Source organism: Loxodonta africana, chromosome 1 (assembly GCF_030014295.1).
Source record: "Loxodonta africana isolate mLoxAfr1 chromosome 1, mLoxAfr1.hap2, whole genome shotgun sequence".
Classification (NCBI taxonomy): Eukaryota; Metazoa; Chordata; class Mammalia; order Proboscidea; family Elephantidae; genus Loxodonta; species Loxodonta africana.
In genome coordinates this window covers 194,659,874-194,678,298 of record NC_087342.1, presented here as the reverse complement: position 1 = coordinate 194,678,298, position 18,425 = coordinate 194,659,874, and the positions used below count along the sequence as shown (strand labels likewise).

Sequence of the window (18,425 nt, the reverse complement as noted above, 5' to 3'; positions counted from 1 at the left end):
ATGTCCTTGCAACACCTGTCTTATATTGACGGTGACTGTTGATTGTTCATCACTTGGTCATTGCTGTCCCTTTTGTTGTTGTTACCCTTAGCCTTCTGTTCAGTTTCAGCTTTTAAGCTTTAGAAAACACTGAAATATTACTATTGTTTTTTTTTTTTCTAAATCAAATATTTTTTAGACTAGTAACTTATTTGTACATGTAAAAAAGGTCTCTTAAATTATTTAATTACCAAGGACTAGTATGATGTCAATGTAGTTCTATGTAGGACTTGTTCAGTTTTTTTAGTATTACTAATTTGTCCTAGGAAAGCAAAGACGAATAATGAATCAGAGTTCAACTGAAAGGAACATTTAAAGAAGCCGCTCTAAATTTATCTGCTAAGCTGAGGTTTGGGGTGATATCAAGAGAAAGAAATAGCTCACTTTATTCCAAACCTTAAAACTTTTTTTTTTTTTAAATGTCATTATAAACCTCTCATAATACATATTTAACAAAAAAGAGAGAGAAAACAACCAAAATAAGAAACACAGATTACTAACCACTTAGTTACGTTACGCCCTTAGATGCATGTTGGTTAGGCTTCAGATGGCATGACTAAATTTGTTTTGTTTATATTAAATATTACATTCCCTAAAAAACAATTGTTGCATTCATTCATTAGATTCAAGCATAAAACAACTGGCGGAAACTCAAACTTTAGCCACATCTCTCAACAACAGCGTTTTATAGGGCCCTTGAATCCTGGATAATCTCTTCAGTAATCCTTCCTGGCAGACATGCCTCTGCATTGCAAGCAGCATGGACAGGGAACAGCTTGTGAAGGACAAGCACTATGCTCCTGCTGAGTGGTTTTCAAACTCCAGCATGTATCAGAATCACCTAGATGGCATGGGAATTTGCAGATTGCTTGGCCCCTCCACCAATTCTGATTCGCAGTCTGGGATGGGGCAGAGAAATTGCATTTCTAACAAGTTCCCTCAGTCACTGGGTAGAGCAAAGAATTAACACACTCAGCTTCTAACCAAAAGATTGGAGGTTCTGGTCCTCCCAGAGGCATCTACTTCCTACTTCGGAAAAATCAGCCATTGAAAACCCTATGGAACACAATTCTACTTTGAAACACATGGGGTCGCCATGAGTTGGAGTCATTCCTTGGAACTGGTTTTTCTAACAAGTTCCCAGGTGAGGCTGATGCTATCGTTCTTAAAGAGCCATTGTTGTAGCTCCTGCTCTAGCACAGCATTTCTTTTTTCGAAGCAGAGAAAGATGTAGCTCCAGAGGGCCAAAGGATACATTGCATGTGGTATTTTCTAAGAAAAAAAAAGAACAAAACCCTTTCACTCAATGTTCAAATGGGTTTTCTGGGTTCTTTCAATCAGTTAATAAAAGAGAATTGTGTTTCTATCTACATTTCATTTTCATCTCTTGAAAGATAGAAGTTATATAAAAGAAAGGCTTTTATGAGTAAACAGGAAAATATCATTTGTGCATGTTAATAGTGGTCAGTGTGATACAGACCTCCAGGCACTTTTCTTTTACTCTCTGAGGTTTAGCTTTTCTTGTTTAAATATCCTCTCAGTGCAAAACATGAATGAGACTCCAATTTTGAAAGGTAATTGGAGAGATTTGCTTGACAATCGTATAATTTACATACATTTTTACTGCCGGAAAAAACCTGTTGCCCTCGAGTGGATTCCGATAGTGACCCTATAGGGCAGAGTAGGAGTGCCCCATAGAGTTTCCAAGGAGCGCTGGGGGGATTTGAACTGCCAGTCTTTTGATTAGCAGCTGTAGCTCTTAACCACTACACCACCAGAGTTTCCAATTGCAGTCATCACGTTTTGCTGGTGTAATACTTCTTTTGGATAACTTTCCTAGGGTTAGAAAGGCATAGGAAGTAGTTTTAACAACAGTTAAGCTGATATTATATTTGAGGGAAATGAAAATAGTTCCTTGTTCTTAGAAATAGGATTACAACTATTGAAATTTACAAAAAAAGATCTAGCTGCCTAAATTATAGCTAAATTGTTCAATGGCCATGCACCTGTCATTATTTTAGGTATGTTTTCATTATATTTATATAAATATATTATATTTATATATTATGTTCGGATTTGTGCCTGTTTAATTGCTTTTGCTTGCTTTGGTTTGTAATTGTTTTATCATCACCCATATGCAACATGCTATGCAAATCAATTGGTGGTAATTATTGAGTGCTCACTGTGTATAGAGCTATGCTCTAGCAGCTATGGGGAAATAAGTAATAGAGCTATTGAGAAAAGAAAACTGTGAGAGGGAGAGAGAAAATGGTGTTTCCTTGCATGAAGAAAACTCAATTTTCTTCCATATGATATTAGTCATAAAAGTATTAAAAGCATTATTCTGTTGGGAAAATAGCATGGTACGTTTTCTTCGTGTGGAAAAAAAAATTTTTTTTTCTGTGTTCACAGATAAATCTCCCCATTTCCTTCGACTGGGAGATGTAGAGGTCAATGCAGGTCAGAATGCTACATTTCAGTGTATCGCTACAGGGAGAGATGCTGTGCATAACAAGTTATGGCTGCAGGTAAGGCCAAGGTGGCAGCTGAGCTAAAGGGTACATTTGATTTAAAGAAAATTTACACCACTGTTTTCGGTCTCATTCTACTGTGTGTGTGTGTGTGTGTGTGTGTATACACGGAAACGTGGAACAGATTGTCTTTCGGGTGGATTTAATTGACTGCAGAGTCATGTCAGAAATTTCCTTTTGGGAATATGAATAAAAATATGTGTACATATAATAAGTATTTATGTTAATCTACAGTGGAACCTAATGATTCTCTAATATTGTTATGTACAAGCTATAAAAATTATTTCTCTAAATCCATTGGCAATAGGGTAAAAAATGAAAAATTTTTTCTTAGTTAATAATATTTTGAGTACTGAATTTATAAGAACATAATACTTAAGTAGGAAGTGTTATAAAACTCTGAAATTTTTTTCTTTTTTAAGTATTTTAAGAAACCCTTAGGAGTATTTCAGGAAATGTGAATTGTTAGTGAGTCAATTAAAGTGTTCAGAACTCTTGTGTATGAGGTTTAACCACAGATCTGAGGTCAATATATTTGCCTTGTATTTATCAAGTCCTCAATAAATATGTATTTAATTAATTGATATTTAACATACATGTTGGTCAAATGTGAATGGTGCATATAAATAAAGATCTTAAAAGGAATCAGAGAGAAAACAGTAGCCTAAGGAATACTCCATGCCTTAAGAGAATGTACAGTAAGTATGTATAGCAATATTGAGGGAAAGGGAATGCTAAGGGCTGAGAACAATTCTAAGCCTAGGAGGCTGAACCTCTATGAGCTAAATATTTGAAGCTAGATGATATAGATAATATGTAAGTAATAATATTCTTTGAGTAACTTTTTGGCGGGGGGTCCTTCTCTGCCTCAGAACGAGGAAAGTGATTTAATTAGTTAGACTTTTAAATTCCTGAGGATGCCAGTGGAGACCGAGAAGAAAATTAGCTTAGCTTCTTGAAAATACACATCATGATTTATTTTACTGTATCTTTAGAGAGCTAACATTAATGTTGGGCGTAATCACTAGCTTGCAGGTGGTTGGGGTAATGATTATATTAAATGATTATTGAAACCATACCTACTGTAGAGACTAATATTATCCTAGGTGTTATACATGTGCTGGTTGCATTAGTCCATCTAATTCCCACAGCAATCCAATTGAATGTCTTCACAGATGTGTTTCATATATATCGAATTATCACTATTTTTATGATTTATTTGATTTGCAGTTATCAGAGTACCATCTTTTGTGCCTGTTATGGATTGAATTGTGATCCCCCAAAATATGTATTGTAAATCCTAATACCTAGACCTGTGAATATAATCCCAGTTGGGAATGGGTTTTCTTTATTATGTCAAGAAGCCATATCAGTGTAGGGTGTGTTTAAACTAATCACCTTTGAAATATAAAAAGAGCAGATTAGACATAGAGATGGGGAAACGTAGATGCAATAACACATAATGATCTCCAAGGAACCAAGCTTTTGTCCAGAACCTGAGGAGAGACAAGGACCTTCCCCCCAGAGCTGACACAATAAGAAAGCCTTCCCCTAGAGCTGGTGCCCTGAGTTCGGACTTCTAGCCTCCTAAACTGTGAGGAGAGGAGTCCTGGTGGTACAATGGTTAAGCGGTCAGTTGCAAATTGAAAGGTCAGTGGTTTGAAGCCACCATCCACTCTACGGAAGAAGGATGTGGCAGTCTGCTTCCTGCAGTCTTGGAAACCCTGTGGGGAAGTTCTAGTCTGTCCTATAGGGTCACTATGAGTCCGAATCGACTTGACAGCCACTGGTTTAAACTATAAGAAAATAAATTTCTGTTATAGCAGCACTAGATAACTAAGATAGTGCCCAAATGTGAAAAGGAAATGAGGTCCTTTTTAATTAGTGATTATGCTAATTTCACCTACATGTACTGAAATATAAGACAATTATTTCTTTCCTGGATAGTGTATTATATAACTCACAAGCTGTTTATAAGCTAAAAATCAAGGCATTGCCTCTCTCTCTCTTTCTCCCTTTCCTTCTCTTTCCAGCCTAAACAAGTAATTAACTTTGAAAATATGTTTGTTAAGACATGTTTTTACTAAAAATATTTACTAATAATTTTTTTACTTAGTTGGTAACGTTAGTTGTCACTTGACTTTACTTGTGATCTGTATAGTCCTGTCTTGGAGAACCAGAGGCTCTGCAATGTGCCCTCAGTTTTATGCCCCACGATTTAATGTGACCTTGAAAGAAAAAGGGTTTTGTATCCTCAGACACCAGCTGCCTTGTGAAAACAAAGACTTCCCTAGACCCTGCTGCTCTGAGTGGGTTGCAGTCAAAATACTGCTCTTCGTTTGTTTACTGCTTTGAGGATTGGCTCATTTCATCATGATTTCTTGAAATCTTCCTCCTGTTCTTTTTTTTGTGCAAAGATGAGAGAGAAAATATTTTGTGAGAACAATATTCTGCTTTCCGTTTCTCCCCTTCTGTCTCTTTGCACTTGCCACAGGAAGGTGAACTTGTGTACTTCTGTTTGACTTTGACTTCCACTTTGACATTGTCAGTTTCTCTGCTGTTTACGTATTTACCTCAGTAATTCAAAAGCTGCTATACCTTTTTAAGTCATACCACATAAAATACCTTAACTTCTTCTCTTAAATTATTCTTCTTAGTGTTCAAAAAAGATTGAAAGCTATCAATTTCTTAGTTCAGGGATGTTTGAAAATTAAATTTTTAAAATAACAGTTCCATTTAAAGATGAATCAGAAAAGACTCATTTGCATATATATAAATATATATATATGTATTGTGTATATGTGTATATATATATATATATATATATATATAAATTGTTTTTTCATTCATTGCCTGGTGGTATTCAATTAAATGTGACTTAAAAAAAAGTATCCATCTTTTGCTCAAAGTGGTAAAACAATAAAGCAGGAAGAATTCTTGTTCCAACATGAATTTACCAGCCAACCCACACAAATGGGTGTCACATCATCTTGGTGTAGAGCAATGGCGTAGAAATTAGGAGGACCAGTCCTTAATTCTCACCCTCCTTCTAGTTAATTGCATTTGCTTGGAGAATTCATTTAACTGTTCTGGGCTTCAGTTTCCTTATCTATAAAGGGAAGATCTTGGATAAACACTGAAACCTCTTCCAGCTATAAATGCTGATCTAGGTCTTTAGATTATTTTGGATGTCCTGAAACGTTGCCTTTATCACTTTCTGTTATTTGATGGAAGAATGGAAAGTTTTTATGTTATTTTTTTTGTATGAGGGAAAAAAATGGTCTCTTAAATTAAGTTTCAATGTGAGAACAACTGCTTACAATATCTGCCGAAAGTCCTGAGAGTGAATGTACTTGAAGCAACTCCATGAAAGGTCACCACATCCTCTCACAGAAGTAATGGAATAATACAGCAGCTGTTAAACTTGCACAATCAGGTGAAATAAAAGATGACTATCAGCGTTTCTGACCTCTCAATCACTTCCATTATATAATATTGAACTTCAGTCAGTGAACTGTTGTTTCAACTCAGCTGCTTAAAACATGAATGAAACTTCTGGGTCTTTTAAACGTTTGAAGAAAGCTACTAAGTTAATGTCATTGTCAATGCACACATTTAATAACTTAGCAGATCCCTCAGTGTTGACCCAGGGTGTCCTTTTTTCTGAAATGGGCACATTCAATGCTACCATTTTAGTTTCAACCTGGGTAGGTATAGGGCAATTAGCAGGAATTGAGGAGACTCTGTACTGAGACCTCTCCAAATGAACACATAACTGTGTGCCTGCTTTTACCAGTTTGTAGTCGTGGTGCCTTTGACTGCTCTTTTCAGGTTACTGTGAGATAAAGCTTACCTTTCCACAAAAAAAAAAAAAAAATTAAGTGACGTAACAAAAACTACCAAAGCTGCCAATTTTTTATTGAATGGAAAAAATGATGCACTACAACTGTTATGAAACGCACTGAACAAAATACCTGATAGTATTTGATACTTAATTTATGTGTAGAAATACATGTACAGCATAGATTCTGTCTATTGTCTGTCATTTGAAATAGCATACAAATTAGGTAAATTGAAAAACGGAGCAAAAAATTCAAGTACTTCATGAATTTCCTGCATTAACTTAGGAAGATAAGTCATAAGGCAATCAGTTATGGTGCTTCTGTATACCTTTAGGGAGAGTCCTTTCCTGTAAGATCTCAGACTATCTAATTAAAGTCTTAGAGGTATGTTGAGGAGACCTGTTGGCACGGTGATTAAGTGCTTGGCTGCTAACCGAAAGGTTGTTCGTTAGAGCCCACCAGCCCTTCTGTGGGAAAAAGATGTGGCAGTCTTCTTCTGGAAAGATTTACAGCATTGGAAGCCCTATGGGGCAGTTCTACTCTGTCCTATAGGGCTGCTTTGAGTTGGAATTGACTCAATGGCAGTGGATTTTGGTTTGGTTAGAGGTAGGTTATTTTTCATATTTAGAAGACAATGTCAAAATATACAACCTGCACTGACCTCCTGTTACATCCTGAATGAGCTACTGATAGTATATGGATGAACATTTTTAGAAGCCTATTTATTGTCAAGAAGCTAGAATATTGGTGCAATCATGAGGTTAAGGAATATTCATGTAGGGTAGAAAGTATTTTGTTATTCTTAGAGAATTTTAAGATTTTAAGATTCCTATTCTATCCGAAAGCTCAGTGAAGCAGCATGTATTCTAGATATAAATACTTAACTTTTTTGTCACTTTATAATTTACAAAATGTTCTCATGTGAACAGATTTTTTTAGTTCTCACAACAATTTTAACACTAAGCCATATTAATTGTATTCCTATGAAACCCCCAATGATAGAGAATTTGTTGTTCATAACTCAAGGCTTATGGTAAAACACAATAGGAAATAAGATCACACATTAAATTTTAATGTATAATTTATACTAAAATAATAAATGTCATTGTTAGGTGCCATCTAGTTGGTTCCAACTCATATCGACCCTATGTACAACAGAACAAAATACTGTCTGGTCTTCCGCCATCCTCACAATCATCGTTATGTTTGAGCCCATTGTTGCAGCTGCTCTGTCAGTCCATCTTGTTGACAGTCTTCCTCTTTTTTGCTGGCCTTCTAATTTACCAAGCATAATGTCGTTCTGTAGGGAATGATCTCTTCTGATAACATGTCCAAGGTATATAAGATGTAGTCTCTCCATTCTTGCTTCTAAGGAGCATTCTGGTTGTACTTCTTCCAAGACAGATTTGTTCATTCTTTTGGCAATCCATAGTATATTCAGTATTTTTTGAGAATACCACAATTCAAAGGCGTCAATTCTTCTGTCTTTCTTATTCATTGTCTAGCTTTAACATGAACATGAGGCCATTGAAAACACTGTGCTTGGGTCAGGTGCATCTTCAAGGTGATATCTTTGCTTTTCAACACTTTAAAGAGGTCTTTTGCCTGATGCAATGCATCCTTTGATTTATTGACTGCTGCTTCCATGGGTTTGATTGTGGATCCTAGTAAAATGAAGTCCTTGACAACTTAAATCTTTTCTCCATTTACCATGATGTTGCTTATTGGTCTAGTTATTTTGTTGAAGGGTCGATAATTTTCTAATAGGTAAAAGAAAAATTAAGTTATACATTTCTGTGGGTTAAAAAAGTTTTCATGCCCTTTTTAATTTATTTTTTGTGTGCGTGTGTGTGTAGTGAGACTGTATGTAATAAAAAATTGCCACTTCAGCATTTTTTGCATGTACAACTCAGTGACATTGTTTTCATCATGATATGCAACTATCACCACTGTTTCCAAATTTTTCTATCACCCTTAATTAACTCATGTCCTTTTTCATTGTAACTCTCATTAATATGAATAATGGATAAAGTGATTATAGGAAAAGTAAATATATAAGCAATCATCTAACATATGACTCAGCAGTTCTATTTCTAGGTGTTTATCCAAGAGATATAAAGACATGTGCCCACAAAAAGACTTATATAAGAATGGTTATAACAGCTCGTTCATAATAACCAGTAAAGCATGTGCCTGCAAAAAAAGACTTGTAAAAGAATAGTTGTAACACCTTTATTCATAATAACCAATAATTGTAAAGAGCCCATATGTATGTGAAAAGGGCAATGGATAAACAATTTGTGGTTCATTACGGCAATGGAAAAGGGCCCTAGTGGCACAGTGGTTGAGAGCTTGGCTACTAACCAAAAGGTCTGCAGTTCTCTAGCACAGCTAGATGGTACCTGGCTTCTACCACTGACTGCTCTGACAGGGATCACAATAGAGGGCCCTGACAGAGCTGGAGAAAAATAAAGAACAAAATTTTAACTCACCTAAAAGAAAAAAGGCCAGACTTAAGGGTCTGACAGAGACTGGAGGACATCCAAGAGTATGGCCCCCAGACACCCTTTTAGCTCAGTAATGAAGCTCACTCCTGAGGTTCACCCTTCGGCCATAAAACAAAACAGGCCCATAAAACAAAACAAGACTAAAGGGGCACACCAGGCAAGGGGTAAGGAGTAAAAGGCAGGAGTGGACAGAAAAGCTGGTAATAGGAAACCCAAGGTTGAGAAGGGGAGAGTGTTGACATGTCGCGAGGTTGGTAACCAATGTCACAAAACAATGTTGTTGTTGTTAGGTGCTGTCGAGTCGGTTCTGACTTGTAGCGACCCTATGTACAACAGAACAAAACATGGCCCGGTCCTGCGCCATCCTTACAATTGCTGTTATGATTCAGCTGATTGTTCCAGCCATTATGTCAATCCAACTTGTTGAGGGTTTTCCTCTTTTCCGCTGACCCTATACTCTGCCAAGCATGATGTCCTTCTCCAGGGACTGCTCCCTCCTGACAACATGTCCAAAGTATGTAAGATGCAATCTCACCATCCTTGCCGCTAAGGTGCATTCTGGCTGCACTTCTTCCAACACAGATTTGTTCGTTCTTTTGGCAGTCCATGGCATATTCAATATTCTTTGCCAACACCACAATTCCAAGGCGTCAAGTCTTCTTCGGTCTTCCTTATTCATTGTCCAGCTTTCACATGCATATGATGTGATTGAAAATACCATGGCTTGGGTCAGGCGCACCTTAGTCTTCAGGGTGACATCTTTGCTCTTCAACACTTTGAAGAGGTCCTTTGCAGCAGATTTGCCCAATGCAATGCGCCTTTTGATTTCTTGACTGCTGCTTCCATGGCTGTTGATTGTGGATCCAAGTAAAATGAAACCCTTGACAACTTCAAGTTTGTCCTGTGAACCTTTCTTTTTCTTTTTTTTCAAATTACTCTACTTTAGATGAAGGTTTACAGGACAAACTTGTTTCTCATTAAACAATTAGTGCACACAAAACAATATGTGTACTAATTGTTTAATGAGAAACAAGTTTGTCCTGTAAACCTTCATCTAAAGTAAAGAAATTAAAAAAAAAAAAAGGCAAAAAAGCTTTGCAGTTCAAATCCACTAGCCACTCCGTGGAAGCCCTATGGGGTGGTTCTACTCTGTCCTGTAAGGTCGTTTTGAATTGTAATCGACTCAACAGCAACAGGTTTGGTTTTGGGTTTTAAAGCAATGGAATGCTCCTCAGGAATTAAAAAAAAAAAATCCTACTGACACATGGAAAAACATGGCTAAATCTCAGCAACATTATATTTTGCTAAAGAGGACGGATACAAAGGAGTGTACAATGCATAATTCCATTTATATTAAGTTTCAGAACAGACAAAACATCTGTGATGATAGAAATCAGAACAGCCTGTGAATGGTGAAAATGGACTGGAAGTGAGTGGGGGAGAACTTTCTAGGATAAGTGTAAATGTTCTATATCTTGACTGACGAGTTGGTTTTATGGGCATATATGCAATTGTCAGGAGCCATGGTATTGCAACACTTAAAGCTCTCAACTACTAGTGAGATCATCAGTGGTTCTAACCCACCAGCCACTCCCCAAGAGAAAGATGTGACAGTCTGCTTCTGTAAAGATTGCAGCCTTGGGAATCCAACAGGGCAGTTCTACTCGCTCCTGTAGGGTTCTTTGTGTTGGAATCAACTCAGTGGCAATGGGTTCTGGTTTATATAATTGCCAAAAGTTAGGATCTGTCTAATTCCCTGTATAATACATTTTGCCTCAATAAAACATAAGGGAAAATGAATTTATGAAACAATTTATCAAATAACCAAATTACTAACAGTACTAATCAAGCCATAGCTGGCATTAGCCTACAAACATCACCTGCAGTTTTTGTCCATCTTCTCCATTGGAAGTGATTTAATTTGGTTCACAAGTAATTTGTAATCATCAGTCTAAGCTGAAATATAGAAGAAAGTATACTCTGAGTGTTCTGTTATTGAAATACCTTTTAGCTTTTAAGGATTTGAAAGGGTTGAAATGGGATGGACTGTAACATAAAAATTAGTATTCTTTCATGAAGGTCCAGTATAAGTGAACACCTACATGGAAAATCAAATACAGCTTCTTGCTGGAACATCTGTCAGACCATATGCTCTGGCTTCAGGTTCAGTGTAGAAACTAAAATGCTAATGACTCCATCCATCATTACTGAGCTTGGCAGGCATGCATCATTGAAATGGTCAGAGAAATTCAACGTGGATTTATTGACAATCATGAATTTCGTGGGTAGGTTTTGGTGGCACCATTTGTTTTGGTGAACTGAAATGAGGCTGTTTAATGTGTGACTGCTAATCCTGTGCAGATTGCCATCAAAGCTGTGGCAATTGGGCCAATCTGTCAGTAATCGCTGAGGGTGCTGGCACAGTGCCTCCTCAGCGGACCTGCCAAGACAGGAAGTCAGCCACCACTTCGCCCTTGGTGAGGCTCATCACAGCTAATGTAGTGTGATGTAGCTAGTTTCTCAGCCAAAGGAAATGCCATTCCTTATGGAGCAACAGATAATTTAAGCAATGACTTGAGGATAATAATTGGAAAGTAAAATTAGTAAAATCAGATGCAAATTGCTCTTAAAAAAAAAACACAAAAAAAAACCAGGGAGAGGCTGACCTCCCAGCAGTACCAACTGTTGTCAGCTGTGGGTCAACGAAAATGGTTTGTCTGAAACTTCTGGCCACATACTGTTCTTCCTGTCCAGGGAAATGTCATAGCCTGGTTTCTACGCTGCATGTGAACATCACTATGTAGTAGTGGAAATCTGGAACATGATTTAAAAAATACTGCACTAATTTGAAAGTACAAAATTCTTAACTGGTGAAATAGATCACTGGACTATTTCTAATGCCGTCTAGTTATTGTTTGCAAAGTTCTTTTTGATGCCTCCACGCTATGCCATTTTTCAATGCTTATTTCTACTGTCATATGAATTGCCTGGCTGCTTGTAACATGTTTAATTTTTATGAGAGATTTTACTATCTGTAACACTATTTCTTTTTGAGAAATAAATCTAGTAGCTTTGCATTTATTATAATGAAGGGATGTTCTCTGAAAAAATTAATCTATACTTAGAAACAAGCAATTTACAGTGAAAAATTCATTGAAAACTAATTTCAGAGGGATTTTTCAAAGCCAACATGATTAAACACATAATATGTGATCAGCTTGTTAGGTACCATGAAGAAATGAAAGAAAGGAATGAGATATAGTGGAAAGTGTCTCGGTACCTGGGCTTGATCAAAGTGCTGACATTTTCTAGGTAATTGGGCTTGGTAGTGGCTGACACAATTCTGAAATAGTAGAATAACAAAAGGCAGTACATCATTACCAGGACAGTATGTAAACTTGATGATATCAGAATGGCTAAAGGGATATGGTATAATTATACCCTTAGATTTCAGGGATACTGGATAAGCTTCTTTAAATCTTAGAAAGTTGGGAACATATAGGAGGGATTTAGATTGTTCTTTACTAAAAGTACAATAGTGACTTATGGTTAGAAGCTATATATTGAGAGATATAAACCGATTGTAAGGAAGACCTTTGTAATTGTTAGGGCTGTGGAAATCTAGAATGAGCTGCTTCAGGAAGTAGCAACATTAGTGAGAGTATCCAGCCATAATCTGAACAAGCCCTTGGTAGGAATTCAAGCATAAGGCTGAATGCATATGATCCTTTTAGCCCTACAGGTATGATTGTATAACTAAAAGTAAAAAAAGACTGTAAAGAATCTGAGTGTTACAGTGTTTCAGAGATGAAAGTGAGCAAAGTGCAATGGATTGTTTGGTGAAATCATTACTGAAGATTTGATTGAGGCTGTGAAGAACATATGTTGTTGTTGTTAGGTGCCATTGAGTCAGTTCCGACTCATAGTGACCCAGTGTACAACAGAGCTAAACACTGCCTGGTCTTGCGCCATTCTTACAATCGTTGCTTTGTTTGTGCCCAGTCATTGCTGTTGTTGCAGCCACTGTCAGCCCATCTCATTGAGGGTCTTCCTCTTTTTTGCTTACTGTCTAATTTACCAAGCATGATGTCCTTTTCCAGGGATTGGTCCCTCCTGATAACATATCCAAAGTATGTGAGGCAAAGTCTCACCATCCAGCTTCAAAGGAACTTTCTGGCTGTACTTCTCCCATGTCAGACTTGTTCGTTCTTCTGGCAGTCCATGGTATAGTAACTATTCTTCACCAACACCACAATTCAAAGGCATAAATTCTTCTCCAGTCTTCCTTATTAATTGTCCAGCTTTTACAACCATATGAGGCAATTGAAAATACCATGGCCTGGATCAGGTGCACCTTAGTTCTCAAATTGACATCTTTGATTTTTAACACTTTAAAGCTATATGAAGAACATATAGGACTTGAATAAGCAAAGATCAAATGGACATGGTTATTTCTGCAATCTAGGAAGGCAAAAAGTATACTGGGTTGGTTAGGTGTATATGGAGAAGGATCTTATTGAGGTGAAAAATTCAGTTGGGGTAAATATAGTTTATGTTAAGGTTGGAGGTCTGTGGTAAGGCTATACATCCTCACAATTGAAAAATATGTGAGAATAAAGGAGAGGGACAAATTATAGAAGATAAGAGAGTTTTTGGTCTGGCTGGTACCAATTTACTGAATAGTGGAAGATTTGGGGGTGAAATGATGGAGACAACTTTCTAAGTTTCCTTGAAATTTATTTTTTAATAAATTTTTAAAAAGCCAGTCATTGAGTTTGTTTTTTAATTCTCCATCTTGGAACTGATTTGTATGTTAGAACCATTTGTTTACTCCCCCCCCCCTTTTTTGTCTTCGTAATTGCTATATACTTTATTCTGAATAGGAATGAAAGATGAGAATGCATTCCAATTCTTTTTGGCTCTTTTTAGCCTTTAATATAAGTTTATCAGGACGTTTGAAGCTTATGACCATACTGAACACTTGTACGGTCCTGGTATCCCTGAGCAGAATTAATCTGTGGGAAGGCTGTTGGTGCTTTCAGCCCTGGCATCTTCTGTACCTTGCAGCTCACAGAATAGGAGTGGAACCACAGAGGCGTGTTAACTGTGTTTGTTGTACTGTCTTAACTTTGATAATCTGCTATTGACTTACACTGACAGCCTGTTACTTCATTCTAATTTTGCCTCTTTATCTTTAGTTCAAGCAGTAGTGATTTTTCTGTGTGTATGCTGGTTTACAGATAATTCTGCTCCACTTCCGAGACGATGTTCTATTTGGTAGCCAAATTACTCTCATCAGTCCAGCTTTCCTTTAAGACCTTGGTTTATTCTAGTTCATGGCGTAATATTCTTCCGTCCAAGTATCATGGATTAGTGTGTTTCTCTTTCATCTTCTGACATTTTTGATGTTTATGTATGTAATGATGACCATCAGAAAGTTTAGTCACAATTAAGTTTTAGGATTGTTAAACATTCCTGAGGTCATTTTGGTTGGCTTTATGAGGCCATCTACCATAAAGAGTTCAGTGCCTTAAAGATACAGTGCATTTTTTCCCTTCTTCAATAATTTATAAACTCTAAGTTTGATGTCTACAGAATACATAATTGATTATAAATAAATAATATGTTGACTATACTTTACCTTATCTACCCCTGGAGCATGACTGTGAATGCTTGGCAATCATAGAAACTCAAAGGTATTTTCTTGTTGATAGCTATAATAATTTACTACTCTTTCTTTACAAGAATAATACACTCTCCTCCTGTTTGTTTCAGTGTATTTCTTAAGTGTGTCACATCAAGCACTTTCCCACTTGCCATTGAGCTCCTATGATCACTATTACAACATGGGGATTGGTAGATTTCTTAATATGAAAGGTCTAAAAAAGATCAAATATTTACAAAATCATCGTATTTTAAAATAAAATATAGAGTGGAAACCCACATGAAAATAACATTTTGACTCAATTTTTATAAGGTAAACATCTTTTTTTTTTTTTTAAACATCACACTGGTCAAGAGAGAGACCTTACCAACCATCCCAGAGGCTCCTTCCATGTGTTCTATCCCAGTCACAGCCATCTCCCTGCCACTACAAATAACCACTGTTGTGATATTTAGCCCTTGTGTTTTCTTCCCCCTTACATGTGCAGCCCTAGGCATTATTGTTCCATCTTGCATATTTTTAAAAAATATATTTTTAAGCGTCTTTTAATCTGTAGCTTTGTCCACATCCCTTTCTTTTCCTCACAGTTTATCTGTTGAAGAGCCTAGGTGTCTCGATTTATAATTTTTCAGTCTGGATTTTGCTGTTGCATACTAATGGCCCTTCATTTCAACATGTTCCCTTTTCCTCAGTATTTCCTGCAAATTGGCAGATGGATCCAGAATCAGGTTTGATTCACTGGCAACACTACAGGTGGTGCTTGGTGCAATTATGGGAGGCACAGAATGCTTCATCTCTCTTTTTGTGATCTTGGCAGCCATTGATGCTTAAGGCCTGCATTCAGTCGTGGAGGTTGAAAATTCTATTATTTTGATTCTCTTATTTCTTTTTATTTGTTTAGTTGGTGAAGAGATGTTTCCCGTCACATATTATTTGGTTACCCAGTGATACAGTTCATCAAGCAACACATTGCCATTGAGTTAATTCTGACTCATAGCCACCCTGCAGGACAAAGTAGAACTGCTCCATAGGGTTTCCAAGGAGTGGCTGGTGAATTTGAACAGTTGATGTTTTTGTTGGCAGCCAAGCTATTAGCCACTGTTCAAATCTTTTATTTATTTATTAGTTTTAACTCCACTGAGTAGGTTTCCTATCATCCTCCAAAAGTGATTAATTCTATTTAAAAATATATCATTATGATCACAAGGATTTAAAGATATTTAATGGACTGAATCCATTGCAATTACTAATATTGTTAAGGCCCAAATGGTTTTGATCCGTTTTGTGGGCATACTTTATTGATTCTAGGGATTATATTCTGATCATTCTTCTCTTTTAATCTTATAATAGCTTTTTATGGAATTGGACCTTGATTTTTTTAAGTTGTTCTTTTTTTTCTTAAATCTTGAAAATTTAAAATGCGTTTGGATTCAGGAAAACTTTCCTGCCTTCACAGATTTCCCTCTTCTGTGATTGGTTTGAGTTGTGTTCAAAAATATCATTACTTGCTTTCTGGAATATCTTGACTCTGTTCTCAGTTCCAGTTTTACCTGGTACTTCTAATTCTCTGTTATTATTCTTCTGTTTTTATATGGCAGATTCAAAAAGATTTAAAACTAGGCTACTACCACCAACTTCCCAGCATCTCCAGTATCTATTGGTATAACTGCATTGGTCTTTTTGTTTTACTCAACAACCCTCTTATTATGAATAGTATAGTTTTGTAATTATAAAAGTATGTGCTTTACATTCTACGCTTTCTGCAACACAGTTTGGAGCAACCAGCCAATCTTTTTGTACCCCTAGATTGACAAAAATGTCCTAAGATAGCAAATTAATGTTTACCTAATACCTTTTCTAAAGGTATTTGATTAGGAGTATCCATGGTGATATTTCAAACATCACTATTGCTACATCACACAATGGATCATCAATGTTTTTTACCACTGAAAATAAAGTTATTAGTTATTACTTAATTATCTAGTGCTACTATAACAGAAATACCGCAAGTGGTTGGCTTTAACAAAGAGAAATTTATTCTTTCACAGTTTAAGATACTAGAAGTCCAAATTTAGGACATTGGCTCTAGGGGAAGGCTTTCTCTCTCTGTCAGCTCTATCGGAATGTCCTTGTCGTCAATCTTCCTCTGGTCTAGGATCTTCTCAGCACAGGGACCCCGGGTCCGATGAACATGCTATTCTCCTGGCTCCTGCTTCATGGTGGTATGGGGTCCCCCTGTCTCTCTGCTGGCTTTTCTCTTTTATATCTCAAAAGAGATAAACTTAAAACACAATCTAATTTTGTAGATTGAGTGCTGTCTCATTTACATAATGGCCTCTAATCCTGCCTCATTAACATCATAGAGGTAGGATTTACAACACATAGGAAAATCACATATATGACAAAATGGTAGACAATCACACTATACTAGGAATTGTGGCTTAGTCAAGTTGACACACATTTTGGGGGGATACAATTCAATTCATAGTGATACCTTTAAATCTAATCAGATTAAAACAAACAAACAAAAAAACCTATTGGGGTTGAGTTGATTCAGACTAAGCGACCTAGGACAGAGTAGAACTTCCCCACGGTTTCCAAGGAGCAGCTGGTGGATTCAAATTTCTGACCTTTTGGTTAGCAGCCAAGCCCTTAACCTCTGCACCACCAGGGCTCCAAAGTCAGATTAGAAAATCAATTCTAGAAAACAGAACAATTCAGAAAATTGATTTTTAAGATTCTGTTCTTCAGGTACCACTTCATGTACCAAAATCTTTATCTGTAAAGTTTCAACCAAGAGAAACAAAACCAACAGTAGATATATATGTGTGTTTATGTATATGTATATACACATACGTACCTATGTATATATGTATGTGTGTGTACGCAAGCTCAGACACACACCCATCTCAAGAGTTTTTATTGTAAGAAATTGTTTTACGTGATTGTGGGAGTTTGTCTCATTTATCTAGTGATCTATAATAATAATGCCATGGATGGTTTTAAGAAACAGAAATTTATTTCCTCACAGTTTAAGAGACTAGAAGTCCGACTTTAGGGCACCAGCTTTTGAGGAAGACTTTCTCTCCATATCATCTCTGGAGGAAAGTCTTTGTTTCCTTTCAACATCTGTGGGCCCATCGTTCCTTGGAGATCTCTATGTGTCTTGGCATCAATCTTTCCCTGGGTCTAGGCAGTTCTCAGCAGAGGGTACATGTGTCCAAAGGACATGCTGTACTTACTGGTCTGTTTTCTTGGTGGTAATGAAGTCCTTGCCTCTCTGCTCACTACTGTCTCCTTTTATCTCTTGCAAGATAAATGGTGATGAAGGCCACACCACGGGGGGGTGGGGGAAATCCCTTATGTCTTATCAGTGCTGTGACCTGAGCAAGGGTGTTCCATTCTACTCTAATCCTTATTAGTATGACCTAATCCTACCTCTTAACATAACAAACATAACCTAATCCTCTTTAACATGACCTCATCTTGTCTCAGGAACACAACTCACTCTCCAATGGGACCATAACCACAGGCATAGAGGCTAGAATTTACAACACATCACGAAATGGAGGAAAATCAGATAACAAAATGGAGAACAACCATACAATACCGGGAATCATGGTCTAACCAATTTGACACGTATTTCAGGGGGGACAAAATTCAATCCATGACATTCTACCCTTTTGCCCTCCCCCCAAATTCATATCCTTGGTACATATAAAACATTTTCACCCCATCATATCATCCCCAAATTCTTAAATCAGCTCCAAGCCAAAATCTCATCTTCTAAATCATCTGAATCAAATATAGGTGTGACATTTGAAACCTAGTCAACTCTGTT

General features: G+C 36.8%; 1 protein-coding gene across 2 annotated transcripts in view; it reads left to right on the top strand.

The window, feature by feature from the left end:
* PTPRK (protein tyrosine phosphatase receptor type K) overlaps window positions 1-18,425 on the top strand; it is a 691,930-nt gene that overhangs the window by 350,894 nt on the left and 322,611 nt on the right. For both annotated transcript variants that reach the window (XM_010593476.3, XM_064290685.1), the window contains exon 5: window positions 2,452-2,567. In XM_010593476.3, coding sequence (XP_010591778.1) covers window positions 2,452-2,567 — 116 coding nt within the window. The remainder of the gene's footprint in view (window positions 1-2,451; window positions 2,568-18,425) is intronic.